Source organism: Pelobates fuscus, chromosome 9 (assembly GCF_036172605.1).
Source record: "Pelobates fuscus isolate aPelFus1 chromosome 9, aPelFus1.pri, whole genome shotgun sequence".
Classification (NCBI taxonomy): domain Eukaryota; kingdom Metazoa; phylum Chordata; class Amphibia; order Anura; family Pelobatidae; genus Pelobates; species Pelobates fuscus.
Window position 1 is genome coordinate 149339843 of NC_086325.1, and position 19027 is coordinate 149358869.

Consider the following 19027-nt stretch of genomic DNA (forward strand, 5'->3'; position numbering starts at 1 on the left):
GGAGCCTCTGTCCGATACAATTTGAGAGGGTATCCCATGTAGGCGAAAAATCTCCTTGGCGAATATCTCTGCCAATTCGGGAGAAGACGGAAGTTTAGGCAGGGGAATGAAGTGTGCCATCCTAGTAAACCTGTTAACCACGGTGAGGATAACAGTCTGTCTTTTAGAGATAGGTAGATTGACAATAAAGTCCATGGCCAAACAGGACCATGGTTTCTCTGGAACCTCCAAGGGTTGCAGGAGTCCACATGGAAGCGTATGGGGTTCACATGCAGCGATGAACTCCTCAACATCCCTCCGTAAAGTAGACCACCAGAAGTCCTTAGAGATCAAGGCGTAAGTTTTGCGAATACCAGGATGTCCCGCCATCTTGCTATTATGTAAACACTGTAAAAGTTCCAGTTGAAAAGCAGGAGGAACGAAATGACGACCCGCAGGGGTCTGTTTAGGTGCGAGATGTTGCAACTTAATGATCTCGGCCAGTAATGGAGAATGAATCCTGAGATTCGTATTAGCAATGATATTGCACTTCGGAACTATAGAAGAAAGAACTGGTTCAGGTACAGTAGAAGGTTCATATTGGCGAGATAATGCATCGGCTTTAGAGTTTTTAGAACCAGGTCTGTAAGTCAGTACATAATTGAAGTGAGTCAGGAATAAGGACCAACGAGCTTGTCTAGAGGATAAGCGCTTAGCCTCCCCAATATATGACAAGTTTTTGTGGTCTGTCAAAATCGTAATAGGGTGTAGGGTCCCCTCCAACAAATGTCTCCACTCCTTTAAGGCTTTAATGACTGCTAACAGTTCCCTGTCTCCGATGTCATATCTGCTCTCAGCCCCAGAAAGTTTCCTGGAAAAAAAAACCACACGGGTGTAATGGTTTATCTACCGCTAATCTTTGTGACAGAACCGCACCTACTCCTGTCTCAGAGGCATCGACCTCGAGTAGAAACGGCAAAGTCGTATCAGGATGGACTAATATTGGAGCAGAAGCAAAAAGTTCTTTGAGCCTCTTGAAAGCAGCGAGAGCTTCAGGAGACCACGTCTTAGTTTCTGCCCCCTGTTTGGTCATATTGGTAATGGGCGCAATAATAGACGAGTAACCCTTAATGAAGCGCCTATAATAATTGGAGAAACCAATAAACCTCTGAATAGCCTTAAGTCCCTTAGGTAATGGCCAATCTAAAATAGACTGGAGTTTGTCAGGGTCCATCTTAAAACCTTCCCCAGAAATCACGTAACCAAGAAAATCTATCTGAGACTGATCAAAGCTGCATTTTTCCAATTTACAGTATAGACCATGTTGCAGAAGTTTCTGTAATACCGCTCTGACCTGTCTATGGTGAGTTTCAATCTCCCTAGAGTGTATCAGTATGTCGTCTAGGTAGACAATGACACAATCATGTTAAAACTCCCTAAGTACCTCATTAATCAGATCCTGAAATACTGCAGGAGCATTGCAAAGTCCAAACGGCATAACTGTGTATTCATAGTGACCGTACCGAGTATTGAACGCCGTCATCCACTCGTGTCCCTGCTGGACTCTCACCAAATTATATGCCCCTCTGAGATCTAACTTGGTGAAGATTTTGGAGCCCTTAAGACGATCAAATAACTCGGTAATAAGTGGAATAGGATAGGCATTTCTGACAGTTATTTTATTCAAGCCTCGGTAATCGATACAAGGTCTCAGCGTGCCATCCTTTTTCTTAACGAAAAAGAACCCAGCCCCGGCCGGGGAAGAAGACCTCCTAATGAATCCCTTTTCTAAGTTCTCCCGAATATACTCCTCTAGAACCAAGTTTTCCTGAACAGACAAAGGATATACATGGCCCCTCGGAGGCATAGTCCCAGGTAGGAGCTTAATTTTACAATCAAATGGCCTGTGTGGCGGCAAAGAATCGGCATTCTTCTTGTCAAATACTGCCTTTAAGTCTAGGTAAAGGTCTGGTATCTGTCTTTCTGTGGACTGAATAGGAGTCTCAGGTATGTTAACATTAGCTAATGGAGAAACCTTGCATAAACACCTATCCTGGCAACCCTGGCCCCACGAGAGTATCTCCCCTAACTCCCAATCGATAATAGGGTTATGTTTCTTCAACCATGGGTACCCCAGAACTATGGGAACGGAAGGGGATGAAATGAGCAAAAGAGATAAATTCTCCACGTGTAGGATACCAACATTTAAACTAATGGGTATGGTTTCACGAAAGATAACAGGGTCTAGTAGTGGTCTACCATCTATGGCCTCAACGGCCAAGGGTGTCTCCCTTAGCTGGGATGGGAAATTGTTCTTAATAGCAAAGGCTTGGTCGATAAAATTCTCAGCAGCACCGGAATCTATCAATGCCATAGCCCTTACTACCTCCTTCTCCCAAGTTAAGGAAACTGGTAGCAGAAGCCTGTGATCTTTATAATTAGGAGTAGAGGACAAAATAGAAACACCCAAGGCTTGTCCTCTAGAGAGACTTAGGTGCGAGCGTTTCCCGGACGGTTAGGACAGTTCGAGAGTAAATGACCCTTGGCTCCACAATACATACACAAACCCTCTCTTCTCCTGTACTGTCTTTCCTCCTCAGAGAGGCGGGTATAACCTATCTGCATAGGTTCAGGAAGCAAAGATACCGTGGAGTCAGGACAAGCGGGGGCTAACCTAAAAGAAGGTCTCCGGTTCCTCTCTCGAGTGTTCTGTCTCTCTCTTAAACGTTCATCTATACGAGAGATGAACAAAATTAAATCTTCTAAATTCTCAGGGAGTTCTCTGGTAGCAACCTCATCAAGGATTACTTCAGATAGGCCATTCAAAAATACATCCATATACGCCTGCTCATTCCACTTGACTTCTGACGCCAGAGACCTGAACTCTAGTGCATAATCCACCAGTGTTCGGTTCTCCTGTCTCAGGCGCAACAGTAATCTGGCTGCATTAACCTTTCTACCTGGAGGATCAAATGTTCTTCTAAAAGCAGCTACAAATGCGTTATAGTTATACACTAATGGGTTATCGTTCTCCCATAGTGGGTTGGCCCATCTCAGAGCTTTCTCAATAAGTAGGGTGATAATAAATCCTACCTTTGCCCTATCTGTAGGATAAGAGCGGGGTTGCAATTCAAAGTGGATACTAATTTGGTTTAAAAAACCACGACACTTCTCAGGAGCCCCACCATAGCGTACTGGGGGGGTAATGCGAGAAGAAGCACCCACTGTGGCTACCTCTAGACCTAAACTGACAGGAGAAACAGGGGTATTACGTATCTCCTCTGGTGGGTTATTGGCATGAGATAATAGAGCCTGTAGCGCAAGCGCCATCTGATCCATTCTGTGATCCATGGCTTCAAACCTAGGATCAGGAGAAGCCAGCTGACTGTTTGTACTTGCAGGATCCATTGGCCCTGTCGTAATGTCAGGATCGGGACAGGGATCCAACACACAGAGTACAAACAGTAGCCAGATACGTATACCGGACCTTAGAATGGCCGGACTAACGTAAGTAGTACCGTATAGAATGGTCAAAGACAAGCCGAGGTCGAGGGTAACAGAAGACAGGTAAGCGAGAGACAAGCCGAATCAAGGGTAACAGAGATAAGCAGAGTAAGGTAAACAAGCCGGGTCAAAACCAAAAGGGATAATAGAATACACAAGCACTGAGTGACTAGAACAAGCTAGAACCACAACAGGGCAATGAGCTAATGAAGGAAGCTCTGTTAAATACCCTGTTCAGAGCAGTAACCACACCTCCGAGACGTCCTGATTGGTCCTGCAGCAATTGACTGACAGGTCGATCCGGGGGAGTGTCCTGATGATGACTTCCTGCCTAGATGGTGTAAAAGGCAGTCACTCCCTCGCGGCCGGCCTTGCATGACCGGATAGACCGCGGGGAAGGGAGTCATCAGACCATCTGAATGGTGGAACAGCTAAGTCTCTACCTCTTTTGGAGGTAGAGACCACAGGTACCCTGACACACTCTGCTTGACCATCTGTTTGATGAATAGCAATTCTTCTAATGAAGTCCATGGAAACAAATGATATTCAGTAAGCAGTGTAAACCCTTGCTCCTCTAAGAAAAGGTGGCCTATAATTTTGTTATCTCCTTTACATCTAGTACTGAAGCATGCAAAATTAAAGAAACACTATAGGGTCAGGAACACAACCATGTATCCCTGACCCTATAGTGTTAAAACCACCATGTAGCCCCTGTTCCAACCCTTGCTCGCCTAAATATAGCAAAATCTTACTTTTATTCCAGTCTGCTGCTGCTGGCTCTGCCCCGGATCTGCCTGCTTGGCTGACATTATCAGAACTGTTGCACAAAGGCCAATCACAATGCTTACCTAAAGGAAAGCATTGGATTGGCTGAGCTTGTCAAGGAGGCAGATCAGGGGCAGAGCCAGCACAAGCCAAACACAGCCCTGGCCAATCAGCATCCCCTCATTGAGATGCATTAAATCAATGCATCTCTATAAGGAAGGTTCAGTGTCTCCATGAAGAGGGTGGAGACACTGAATGGCAGTCACAGTGTGCAGCACTGCCCCAGGAAGCACCACTAGTAGCCATCTGAGGAGTGGCAACTAGAGGTAAACATTGCATTTTATCTGAAAATACATTGTTTATTGCAAAAAGCCTTAAGGGAATGATTATACACAGCAGAACAAATTCATTTATTTGTAGTTGTTCTGGTGACTATAGTGTCCCTTTAAGCAAGGCTCTTCCGTTACATACAAAAGACATGTTAGCACATTGTATACTTGAAATCTGACAACATTGCAGAGAGAATTATATGTACAGCCTTTTTCTTACCAGCCAAGTATAGAGTTTTCAGTCCCGGATCTGTCATTAATGGGAGATACTTCATCTTTGTGCTTGCACATGCAATGGTGGATTCTGAGAGCAGACAGCCACTGGGAAGTGAGGGGATGTAATTGTCTGTAGGATGAACTGGTGGTTGTATAACTGGGACAGTTGGGGTAACAGACAAGTTGTCCACTGTGACAGATTTCTTATTTTTTTCTAATCGGTCCTTCATCTTTTTTCCACCATTTGGAGGCCTTGGTGACTCCTTACTAATTCCAGGAGACTTTGTTTTTTCTGAAGAAATACAATGCAAATAATGTAGTAGTTAATGACTTGTCCATGTCCATGTGCACGAGTCCATGTGCATGAGTTTCTAACAATGGCTTACATCAAGGAGAAACTTCTTGGACCTATAAATGTTCTGAGATAGGTTTAGTTTAGTGAGATAACAATAGAACAAGGTATATTACCAAAACATGAGACAGTAAAAGTCTACTTTCGACATTTCACTAAACTCAAAATGTCATATGATCGCTAGCCAAATGCTACTCACTTGTGTATATATGCTAGTTTAAAATTAAACTTTCAGCCGTTTTTTTTTTTTAATAAATGCGGTGCTTACCTTTTTTTTTTTTTTTAATTCAAAACTTGCTGAAAATGTTTGGATTATGGTAATCAAACTTATTGAGGTTTCTAAGATTGTTGAAGTTTACAACAATGGCAATACCTGGGGCTTCCCTTCATGCCATGTTGCCAATTTTAGTGGCCCCAGGATTTTTGATGAGTTACTTGAATGACTGGAAGCCAGCACTGCAGGTAGCTCTTTAAATTAGCATTTAAATGCCTGGGGCTCTTGTAAATCAACGGGGGGAGGCCATATTTAGTGGCCCCAGACTGATTGATGAGCTATGGGCAGCATTGGAAGTCATTGCTGCACTGAGCTGTTTATAATTGCGCTCAGCAATGGTTTTTGTTGGTTACATGCAGCTTTGGGGAGATCTTCCAGGGTTCGAATAGAGGGGATTGCAGGGACTCCCACCGTGTCCTCAGAGGAATGGGATCCGTGCTGGTGTTTTGCACCAATCTCTGTATAATCGGCTAGGAACCAGCTTAACTCATAATTACACTTTGTGTAATTCTGAAAATGGCCAGCAGATGGTGGCAACATACCACTATCTACTATGTACTATGTACTATGTAATGGCAAAATACCACTATCTACTATTTTACTGTATATGATATATACAGTAAAACCCATTTCTAATATCAGAATTGATATCAACAGTGAGCTACCTTAGGGGTAGTGTTGGGGTTAGCGGTGGGGTCAGGATTAGGGTACGGTTAGATTTAGGGGTAAGAGAAGGCTAGGGTTACACTTAGTGTTGAGGTAGGGTTAGCTTTAGGGCTTGGGTTAATGTATGGTTAGGGTAAAGTAATGGTTTTTGTTGTGTAGGGGTTAATGCTGACTTACAGTTAAAGATAGTGTAGGGTTTATATTAAGGGTAAGATTAGGGTAGGCACACAATTAGAGTCAGGACTGATAAATGAACCTATATTAAAATATTTTTAGTTAGTGTCACCGCATGTGCAAAAATGATCATAAGCAAATGTGAAAATATTTGTTGCTTTTTTTCCACTCAACATTTTATTCACACATAATGCTGTTTCAGGTATACATATAGGATGTTAAATGAAATCCCTTTCTGTTCTTTAAAACATTTTTTAGGAAATAGGTATCGAGGCACTTGAACAGAAACCCTTATATTACGGTGGAACAAAGAATATGGAGGTGGGGAGGTGGTTAGTCCTAAATGGCAGAGGATTGAGCAGTGGGACTGCAAGGGCATGATCTATACACCAAAAACTGCTTCATTAAGCTGATGTTGTTTTGGTGCCTGTAATGTCCTTTTAATGTAGAGAAAATCTATAGCAAGGTACTAGTTATAAAATAAACACCCTGGAAACCAATCCAACGGATTCATCCAAATGTAACACTTTGCATCAGAATTACTCTAGTTCTGCCTAAATCAATAAGATATTTTCTATCTTTGTTACCCTCTGCTGGTGGTTCTTTTTCCAAAACTTTTGGATTCTCAACATCTGACTCTTTCTTTTTGTTTTGTTCTTTCTTTGCTATCATAGTATCCACATCTATTTTCTGATCACTGGTTTCTTGTTTGTCATTGTTCGGCTCCTTCTTTTTGTTGTGATTATTCTTCTGGACTTCTCCTGGCTTGGTTGCCTCTGACCTTTTCATCGGAACCTTTTTTGGTACAGCACTAACTTGAGATGTTGTCGATACTCCATTTCCAGGTTTAGATTGTTTAACTCTCAATTCCTTGCCCTTTGTTGGTTTTATGTGCTTTGGAGTATTTTGTTTCTCAATTTTAACTTCTTTCACATTTCCTTGAGTAGGCTTTGGTGTTGGCAGGGAGACTCTAAGAGTTGGTGTTTCTAAAAGGGAAAAAGATGGTTAAAACCCAAAATAAACATAGATTAAGGCTTCCATTTAATATTTTTGGATATATTTTCAAATGCTTTGATATTTTCAAAAATATTTTATTATTTTGATTCATTGATTTTTTTTTATACATTATACATCTTTTGATATTTTAATATTTAGAAAAAAAAAACTAATTTTAAAAGTCTATCCAAATATATTAAATCATTTGAAAAGCGTATCCAAAAATAATAAATTGAGGCATACATGAGCAGGTTCATAAATAAGGTTCAATCTAGGAAAAGTCTTAACCCTACGGGGCTAACCTTACATATTTATCATCAACCAATTTCGGCCCAATCAGGTAGGTTTGTTTCTTAGATTCATTGTGTTTTTTAGTTTCAAATCCAGACAAGAGGGCAGATGTAAATCCAACAATAAGTGACGTGAAGTCTCAGTTTGAAATGGGTCACCAACGTGTGAAAAAACTGGGAATGTAAATGTCTAGAATTATTCAACTTGAAATTTGTTGGCTCCTTAGAAATAATAATAATAATAATAATAATAATAATAATAATAAAAAAAAATTGAGGTATCATATAATAAAATTGGAGTATTTGTTCCCCAATTTATTTATTTTTACTACATTTATCACACTTGCTATTTTTTTTCAAGTAAATTTCAGGTTGAGTTGCACCGATTTTTCCAACCAACCTCCACAAAATTAAGGAAAGAAACAACTTGGAGATCTAAGGCAACCATTCACTAAATGCTATTCAGTCACAATGTCACCATCTGCAACTGACTTAGTTGCCGCTTGTTTTGGGGTCAAGTTCGGTCCACAACAATTACGTCGCTGTGAAGTGTTGAACTGTACTCAGTTCCTGTGCTGAATCATATATTTAAACCATTTATACAATCTTTTGCAGTATTGTGTTGGTTAATATACAGAGTAGGGTTCACAGGTTCCCTCATTTCTGCAACTATATCAAGGACTGAACCACTAAAGAGTTTATTCAAGGAAAACTCAAAGCCCCATAATCATTTTAACCTTTTGTTATGGTTCCTCAAGTCCAGGGCGCAGTCCCTCATTCTTCATGGTAGTGAGTGTTCTCAAACTATTGTTTCAGTCCAAAGTTGGATGGGCTAATATGGAAGTCCACCTCACATTTGATTAGCTACAGCAGACGGGCTGTACATGTCATTGTAGACCAGTATTTTTTAGCAAATTGAAATTATTTTTCATAAATCAGCAGGAGGACTCATTGCATGGACTATTTGCCCCATAACCTCTACAATTAATTGTAGTTGTTTATGAAGCTTAGAGGGCCCCTTGTATTCACTTTTGTGATGGCAATGTTTTGGTAGTGATGGTGTTTAAAAGGGACACTACAGCTTACTGACCACAACGTGACTGCGTTGAGGCCGACACAGTAAATAAGTTGAGTGCATCGCTTTATTTTCTTACTTCTGGGGGGCCAGTGATCTGAACTGTTAGTATAACACTCTAACGTTAGGATTACATGTTTGTTCCTAACATTACAGTGTTCCTTTAAGAACGGTAACAAGACTAGAATACGCAAAATGAGAATAAAAGAAAACAAACCCTCCATCATATTTCACTGAGGGAATGGTATTCCTCTGGGCTCCTACCTCATCATTTCATTGTCAAACGCAACTACTCTGATCATGTAAACACAGCTTGAACTTTGCCTTACCTAAACGGAAGGGATGGTTACAATTAAAGGCTGTTTCAGAAATTTCCCACACTCTTCTATACCTTGGAGTAAGCACAGATTTGTGTACCCAGTAACTCAAACTAGTGTAAGGAATTTGTCATCTCCAGGCCTTAAACTTATCTTATGGAGTATATCTTACAGCATGTATTATCAATATTTAATGGGGTCTCATTCTGGAAAGGACAAACATATATTTTTTTTAATTATATATATAAATTATATATATATATATATGTATATATATATATATATATATATATATATATAACGAAAAAACGAGTGCACTCGAAAGGACTTAGTAGAAAAACTCTTCAATTTATTCACATACGTGCCAGTGATAGGTTCAACGTTTCAGTCCTCGTAGGACTTTTTTTTTTTTTTTAATTCTTTATTTATTCGTGCGATAATGGAACAGAATTTTCCTATTCTGCCACAACAGCTGGAATAGGTTATGAACAGGTTTACATTTGTTAGACATAGGTAACAGTTAACAGTCATACAGCACTTTTCAGTTTATATCTACAGCAGTTGATAGGACATGTCTAGGCTGAGGTGTGTGTTTCTCATGTATAATATGGCATGTCGGAGCTCAGGAGGTGAATTTGATCTTAGATTTCGAGGTCTGAGGCCGGGTTTGGAGCTAAGAAAATTTTAGAGAGTGTGTTAGAGTCTGAGTTAGCTCGGACCTCTGCTCTTAATGACCAGTACCTTGTAAGACTTCTGGGCGGGAGTTTTGCCGTTGCCGTCTACGGTTGTGGAGCGGTAGGGTCAGGAGTATAGTTACGGTTCTACTGGCTCCACTCCTGTCTCTGCGTGCCATGCTTTGGCATTTAGGTACTGTCTTGCTGGTTATGCCCCTAACCAAGGGAGCAGCGGGGGGGGGGAGGGAAGGTTATTATCTCGTGGTGTCATCTGAGGTTGGTCCGGGTGCCCTTAGGGGGGGTCCCCGTTTGTCAAAGGAATACTGGTGTAAAGCCCTATCACTCAGGTTGGGAACGTTGGTGTTTAGGGTTTCTTAACTTATGCACATAACAATTAACATTCACGTAGTCTTTATCTGCATGGACCGGATACTTATAGTCTCTTTGTGGGTCCTTGGTGTTGAGTCTGCTTGCTGTGTTTAGGTCGGCAGGTGGCCTGTCTGGCCGGCGCTTGAGTCCAAGGGGGTACTGTCTTCTGGGTCCCCTGGGCCCTCCGATGCCTGTGCGTCTACAATAGTCAGTCCCAGCGTTTCCAAGAAGGACGGGGCCTCTGCTAGCGAGGTAAGTGTGTGGGTAGTCCCATTGTGTGTAGTGAGCAGTGAGCCCGGTGCTCCCCACCTGTAGGTGATATTGGCGGTACGTAGTCGTTGGGTCACAGGATGGAGTGAGCGGCGCCACTGTAGGGTGGCCCTAGTCAAGTCCTGATAAAAGGTGAGGCTAGAGTCTTCGAATTTTAGTGGGGTCTTACCCCGCAGCGCCGTCATGATTTGTCCCTTATCAGAGGAGGATGCAAAGCGTAGTATAACATCCCGAGCTGTTTGTGGGGCGACTCTTGGGGGGCCTGCGACCCGGTATATGCCGTCGATTACCATTTTTCTAGCCGCCGCTGGAGGCAGAATAGTAGCCATTAGCCGCCTTGTGTAGTGCGGTAGCTCTTCTGCGGTGACCCCTGCGGGGACGCCTCGTACTTTAATGTTGTTGCGTCTATGGCTGTTCTCAAGGGCATTCAGGTGTAAGGCCATGTTGTGGTGGGACTTTTGAAGCTGGTGTACCGAGTCTTGTACCTTTGTTAAGTTGGTGGTGACTTCGGCCATGTCAGTCTCCGTAGCCTGCACCCTGTCCTTTGTGTTTTGTAGGTCCGCTTTGAGTCCCGCTAGTTCCTTTGACAGGATTTTGTGGAAGTCATGCAGTAGTATTTGTAGGTCATGTTTGGTCGCTGGTGGCGAACCCTCTGGGGGTACCGGTGGGGCTGTACATAGGTCGCTTCTCTCTGCTCGTTCAGCGTGAGCCGTGTGGGTATGAGGAGGCTGGTGTTCCTCTAAGGCCTGTTTGGGCCTAGCTGGCCTCTGGAGCATGGCCCCGATGTCCCTTCCTTCCGACTGGGTACCAGTTTTCTGGGAACGTCTCCCCATGGCGGGCATGGGGTCTCCCAAGTTGGGTGAGGCTCCGGTGGTTGGGATGCTTAGGAGGTCCTGATAGGCACCACCGTAAAGCGTCGCCAGGTTAGGCAGTATGTGCGCGGAGTAGGCCCCGGGCCTGCGCTTCTGCTTTAGCGTCTTTGTTTTCTGAAAGAAGGGCATCTATCGATGCAGGGAAGTTTCCCGGATCGGGGTATATATTTGAGGTGGTGGGATCAAGCTTGGTTGTCAAGATTTAGGCGAGTTATTGGCGTAGGTAACAGAGCTGTCAGAAATGGTGTCTGACCCGCTCGGCAGTTGGCTCCGCCCCCCAGTCCTCGTAGGACTTTTATCTTGATAAAAGTCCTACGAGGACTGAAACGTTGAACCTATCACTGGCACGTATGTGAATAAATTGAAGAGTTTTTCTACTAAGTCCTTTCGAGTGCACTCGTTTTTTCATTATACATCCTGACGGCTGAGGTAGCACCAAGGCAAGAACAAGACAGGTACATTGAGTGCGGAGCTTTCGATATTTTATATATATATATATATATATATATATATATATATATAATTTTTTTATTTACATTTTTTTTTAAAGCTGTGTAACCTAGATCTTGCACAAGTCTTTGGAAACTTTGATAGTTTTTAGGAATACACATCTCTGACTGTTTAGTCCAATCAGCTAATTAAGAATCCTTACCTGTCTTCACACAGATAGGACAGCAAGTACCTGGACTCGTTTGCAATTCGCCTGAAGAACATGCGATCATCTCACAGCTGATTGGTTCACACACCTGCTTCCCGAGGTCACATATACACATAGTACATGGCTGCGGAGACCAGGCTGCGCCATCAAACATAGCTATCCCATTCACCAGGCACTGTCCTCTACCTGCCAAGGTTTAGAAAAAAAACAAAACAAAATGTGGTTAATACATTCCTTATCATTTAGAACTGAAAAAATGTCATCTTAATCACATTTCTAACTTAGTGAACACGTGTGTGTTAGTGCCAGTAGTCAGTTAGGGTTAGTTTTTTTTATTTTTTATGAGAGAACATCACATAGCAACCAAACATATTTATTGCCAGTGGACAATGATTAGGCAGAGCTAGTAGCGAGACAAGGGTTCAAAAATGGCATTCCTTCCTAGTGACATTCAGTTCATATTGCTTTTATTTGCTCTAAATGGGATTTATTCATAGAGCCCAACATAAAATAACCAGATTTAGGAGAACAAAGTTGGCCAAACCAATTGGTCTTTCATACAATCAGGGATCCATACCTACCAATATTTCAAATGGATACTTTAACTTTATTGGTGTTGCTGGGGTTCTGTCCAGGGGTAGGACTGTTCTGGCTGTGAGTGGGGTGTAACCAGGGGCAGGGCTGTTCTAAGAAACGTTAGGGGACTTACTAATAACACATTTTGCAACTAGCATGTAATTTAGAACAGGAACAATGTATCTTATTCACACAGACTGATTTCTAACTACATGTAATGTAGTTTTAAGACACATTACTGGGAGTATTATTGCTCTGGAGCTCCGTGATGCCCTCAGACACACTAACAATATGGAGGTCCTCGAAAGAGACACTTGGGAGGCATGAGGAGAAGTATTTTACCCCTAAATGCATTTCTATAGCTCACTGCAAACGTTTTGTTAAAAAAAAATACTAACATTCTCAACAGTTTAAACTCAATAACCATACAAAATCTCCAACTTGCCTTTTCATTTTACTTTTTCTAAAGATAGAAGAAAAGTACAATAGGAGTAATGGGTAGAACAGGCCCAAACCAGTGAAGGTAATGGCATAGTAATAATAAAATACATAGCTAGTGAGTGGATAATCACAGAAGACATACTGCGTACCCAAATGTTATACACACAAAACAAAGCACGTATAAAAAAGGTAAACCGGATAATAGAAATAGACCCTCTATGGAAAGGGGGGAGGAGTCACTCTATCAGTATCATCGCCCCCAACATCAGCATCCTGGGAATTGGGATACTCGTGGGCAGGCCAGTGATGCAAATCATTGACTTGACAAAACTTGACATGGACTCAATTTTTGTACTCCACAATAAAGTCTACCTGCTAAAGAAACTACTTGGTCTGCCCAAACCTAATTTTTCGTTCCACTGGATTTATCTGGGCTTCTTGGAAACAGTTGTTAATGGAACAAGTATGAGTGTAAGTAATTATTACGCCTACCAATGGTCAAGAGTAATATTATCTAGGTCTTTACGATTTATCTGTAAATGTATTATTATTGTTTTTCCAGTAAGTAGATGAGCCTGCTTTTAGGGCTTCGCAGATCCCTGTCAGGAACGATAAACATAAAAAACCATAAGTATCTCTAGCGAAGAACAAGTGAAAGAACTGGAGACACACAGGTCTCATCTGTATGAACAGCAACAATCAAGGGACTCGTAGGTTCCCAAAACAAAGGATAAAAGAGAAACACAGGGCTTACATTAATAATTAAACTGGTCGACTCTCTCCGTCCTGACATACACTACGTGGGACTCATGGGTCTCAGGATCCATCACACCTCTAGGCTATCTTCACATGTGAGTGACTTTGAACTGGCAGGGCCCAGGCAGTCTGTCTTCTACATGTGACTGGTTCAATATTGTAGTCTCCATTGCCCTGCCCTTTTAGTTGCCTAAAACTGGGGTGCAGCACCCTTTCTGTACATCTCCCTTCACCTTTTCTTTCACTTTCATCTTGGATCTCCTTTCTCATTCTTTTGATTCCCGGTGCCTATTAGTCTGGAGCTGCCTCACCGACTGGTGCATCTTCCTTCAAAACAGGAGTACTTCACCATCTCGTTCATGCCAGAACCTGTCCCATTTGTCTCACACACTCTCCTTAAGAGTGATCCTGTGTCTATATATTGGTAGTTTTTATTCCCCCATCTGGGGTTTTCTGACCCGTTTTGGTTAATAATCTTATGTTATGTGTATGCTGCAGGGAAGGGAGAGAGGGGTAAAAGAGAAGGTTAAGGAACAGGAAAGAGGCAAGAGTAAGGGCAAAAACGTGGTCAGCATGCTATGTGACCAGAACCCAGAATAAGTTTGAATTGTGTCTGCGGCTCCAGAGTACAGTTCTTCTATGGCCCACTGCCAACAGCACAGTATCAGGTGAAGTAAGCAATATTTAGTTGAGACACCAGATGTGTAGACGGTTATTGGAAGTACAGATGGTTTAGAACACGGTAAATTAAAGTGACTAAGATAGAGGTTGAGGGTTGAAAAGGGCTTCTTTTGGATCAATTTCAAAAACAAATGTGTTGAAGGATGAATTTGATGGACTTGAGTTTTTTTCAGACCAGATTACTAAATTATTATGTTATTAGTGGCCAGAACATCAGATCTGATTCTGGTAATTTTGTTAAAACCTGAAATTGTAGGCTCCACACTACATAATAGCAATCAAAAAACATGCATTATGGAGCGTTATACACCATACAATACAGGGTTTGAAATCATGATCTGTCCTATAATGGGTAGATCATAAAACAAGATGTGTATATATATATATATATATATATATATATATACATATATATATATATATATTTATATATATATATATATATATATATATATATACTTTTCTTACTTCTTTATAATTTGTCTTCTACACTCCAACCGTCAGCACATTACTCTTCATTACTCAGTTCAGTCACTTCAGAAGTATGTATATTTTATATACATCAAAGGTTGGCATTTCATAAAAACACATCCAGAGTTTTTACTAGGCTGAATAGTAAAAAAATTAGAAACTTGACATCTGTTACCTGGACTGCTGACTTTCTCCGTCATAGTATAAATATAGATATACAAGCTTCAACAACTACACACGTGTGTCACACATTACCAAAGTATAACAGCTGATATCTCTTATGCCATTCTCACTGCTAGATTTTCACCTTGAATCTATAAACTTCCATCTGTCTGTCCCTTCCCTACCACTCAGCAGACATTTTAGCGCACCTGACACGTATTTCATCTGAAAACTCAAGAGAACACTTTAAGCTGTACTTCCTCTGGATTCCCCAACAATGAGCTTACTGTATGTCACTAAAACCACCATATATTAAATTACAGGACACACTTGGCAATCTGAATAATTGCCACTTGTTGCTAAAGTCTGCCTGCTGTAATAACCTCTTCTCTGCAATGAACATTTAAGATAGCATATCAAATATTGCAGCGCAATATGTGTTTGTATGAAGACGATGGAACTTCAGGCTGCGTAATATAATGTCTAGTAGTTTTGGATTGTGGACTGTCTCTCTCAGGACTCCCAGAACCTACAGCAGCTGGATAACTGGTGTTTGTGTATTTCTGGTCTGTGGTCAGGTTTTCTAGACCAGTAATGATGACTAACCTTGGAACTGCAGATGGTTGTGGACTACATTTACCAAGAAGTTCATTCAGCCCATAATGCTCAGATAGTCTTGGTACTTCCGGTATTTGTGCCTATAAATCTCATGATGCTTAGCCAGCACATTGTGCTCATGTAGATTTCTTCAACCAGAGAACCTGGAGGTTGATTAAGCATCATAGGAAATCAAGCCCCCAACACATTCCAGTGCAAAGATTAGCTAGACCTGTTCCAGACTGCAATGAATTTACTACACGTCATAGTCCTCTGTCTTCATGTTAGGTACCCGTGTTCCACCAGCGCCTCAAAAAGAAGATTAAGGCGGTGGGAGAATTTAAAGTTTCTTTGCACACTGGGGTGGACAGGAACATGGCCAGATACCCCCCAACGTTATTATATGTTGAAACTAACAACAGGCAAACTGGACGAGAAAGAACTCAAACGTTTCCCTTTCACCTCCATTTGACCCATTCCTATATTATTTTCCTTATTTATTTTCTCCCCCCCTCCCATTTATTGCTTTGCAAATTTAGTTAATTTCGAACACATGATTACAGATTACTGCAACTTGCTAATAATGTCTTTTCAGTGTTGTCCATCATTTTCTTGACTACTTTGATTGTTATTGCAACTACGGTAAATCTCAAAATAAAACTTGTCTGGAGAAAAGTTGGACCTTTAGCTGGTAAACTCCAACTCCACCTCCCATGAACACATACCAGTGACATTTTTCTGGTCAACTTTTTGAGGTCAGTGTGATTATCCACTGTTGTGCATGCGTCTGGCTAACATGCATGATTTCTATACCTGATAACATATTGATAAGGAATGTGCAATTTCCCATACCAACATCAGTTGGTATGCATGGCTAGGTCTAATACACCTGTATTATATGCCCCCACCAATCCATTTCTAACAGTAGAATTCCTGGTGTTTTAGTGTGACAGAAGAGGGACATCTCTCCTCTACCAGTCTCTTGTGATATTTCACAGAGTAACAAATGAATATTATCTTTAAGTAGTACATAGAATGACCAATAAGGAAGAATATGGCCGTAGACCTCATACCTGATCATTAAAATGTTTTGATATTCAGTTGAACACTGTTCCCAAGTTGGTCAGTGGAACCTTGTAAGGAGATACTTGTAAGAGCAGTTTCTGTCTATTCTGGTGTCTGAAGACAAACTCTACTACAATGGACTTGAAATTAATAATATTACCGCTAACCATACCATTATCTGTCTACCTCAATGAATCCACATGGAGAAATTGACTATTAAGTCTGGCATAGGGGCATAGGTATGTCATAAAAAAAAGAATTATCATCTGCTGCTGCAAAAGAAAACTACATCACATTCATAGTCCATGAAGCAAATAAAATATATTTTGAAAAAATATAAGTTATATTAATAAAATGAAGGGACATGGTCACATATAAATATATATATATATGTATATCTAATAAAAAAAACGCAAACTCTACCTGCCACCAGAGTATTTTCAAGTTGTTTGGAATTCTGCACAGCCGGAGTCACCATCCTTTGCCCAGTGGAACCTTGCTTGGATACCTTCTGGGTCCATTGTGAATCCTTGGCCTTCGCAAGAAATGGCCTAGGTCTCTTTTGGGGAGTTTTCTGCAGACCTGTGGTGTTGCGGAGCTGTCCTTGAGACCGTTGGGCCCGTCCAGTAAATTCCAGAACACTTAATGCTAAAGCTACAAAAAGCAACTTCATTGTGAAACTCCAATCCTTGTTATTGTGGTTTGACACCAGTTTGCTTAGTTCTAAGGTTCTGCGGCTTCTCAGACCTACAAAATAACTGAAACGGTTTCTCAAAACTCAACTCAAGTCTTTTCCAAGCTGAAATCCCCAAGAGAGCTTAATTTAAACAGAATGCAAACTCCTTTCTTCTTAACTCCCTTTCAACGTGGAGTAAAAGTATATATATTTTTTCTTCTCTCCATATAAACACTTCTATCAGCTAGAATTCCTCTTCATTTTTAGGGGCTAAAACGGCTCAGCCTGGCTTTGCTGCTCTTAGCAAATAACAGTTGAAGAAACTCAAAATTTTATCAAACGTTAGTTGTAAGAGATTGGAAGCACACCAGTGGTTGTCAGTTCTGAATATAAAGTTACAGAGTGGCATCTTGATGCTAGGTTTGCGGCCTAGTCCAAATGAATGGAGTCTCTGTTTGTTCACAAGCAGAGCCCAGATGGGGGAAAAAAAGGGAATTAGACTAATGTTAATACACAGCAAGCTTTTTCAGCATTTCCTGTACAGTTCTGGAATGAAGACGGTGTGTTTAGACTCTATGGAAACGGCTCCAGAGTCTATGTTTACCATTGCAAGCTATCCTGAACAGAGCAGTATGTATTGACATTCCCTACCCCTCCCTAACAAGGTTGCTGGGTCAAATGAACGTAGACAAGGTATAACGATTTTATAAGCCCTTATTAAATAAAGTAATGGGATATATGATGAATATATCTAAATATGTATGGTTATACATATACGTGTCTCTACAAATATTGCTAACAGTGTGAAAACAGAGTCACAATAAGCAGTACTTAATATACGGAAGCTATGGGAGGATAATGTATAATAAACACAGGTTACTGGCTATGGGAGGATAATGTATAATAAACACAGGTTACTGGCTATGGGGGGGTAATGTATAATAAACACAGGTTACTGGTTATGGGGGGATAATGTATAATAAACACAGGTTACTGGCTATGGGGGATAATGTATAATAAACACAGGTTACTGGCTATGGGGGGAGATAATGTATAATAAACACAGGTTACTGGCTATGGGGGATAATGTATAATAAACACAGGTTACTGGCTATGGGAGGATAATGTATAATAAACACAGGTTACTGGCTATGGGGGGAGATAATGTATAATAAACACAGGTTACTGACTATGGGGGGGATAATGTATAATAAACACAGGTTACTGGCTATGGAGGGGTAATGTATAATAAACACAGGTTACTGGCTATGGGGGATAATGTATAATAAACACAGGTTACTGGCTATGGGAGGATAATGTACAATAAACACAGGTTACTGGCTATGGGAGGATAATGTATAATAAACAAAGGTTACTGGCTATGGGGGATAATGTATAATAAACACAGGTTACTGGCTATGGGAGGATAATGTACAATAAACACAGGTTACTGGCTATGGGGGGATAATGTATAATAAACACAGGTTACTGGCTATGGGAGGATAATGTATAATAAACACAGGTTACTGGCTATGGGGGGAGATAATGTATAATAAACACAGGTTACTGGCTATGGGGGAGATAATGTATAATAAGCACAGGTTACTGGCTATGGGAGGATAATGTACAATAAACACAGGTTACTGGCTATGGGGGGAGATAATGTATAATAAGCACAGGTTACTGGTTATGGGAGGATAATGTATAACAAACACAGGTTACTGGCTATGGGGGGGATAATGTATAATAAACACAGGTTACTGGCTATGTGGGGATAATGTATAATAAACACAGGTTACTGGCTATGGGGGGATAATGTATA

At 41.0% G+C, this 19027-nt stretch overlaps 1 protein-coding gene across 1 annotated transcript in view; it reads right to left on the reverse strand.

Annotated features, from left to right (window-relative positions):
* The window catches only part of LOC134572495 (extracellular matrix protein 2-like), a 62287-nt gene extending 44697 nt beyond the window's left edge, over positions 1 to 17590 (reverse strand). Inside the window, exons 1-4 of the mRNA XM_063431487.1 lie at positions 16953 to 17590; positions 11775 to 11966; positions 6847 to 7245; positions 4798 to 5085 (exon numbers count right to left, since the gene is read on the reverse strand). Coding sequence (XP_063287557.1) covers positions 4798 to 5085; positions 6847 to 7245; positions 11775 to 11966; positions 16953 to 17202 — 1129 coding nt within the window. The 5' untranslated portion in view covers positions 17203 to 17590. The remainder of the gene's footprint in view (positions 1 to 4797; positions 5086 to 6846; positions 7246 to 11774; positions 11967 to 16952) is intronic.
* Positions 17591 to 19027: the final 1437 nt, after the last annotated feature.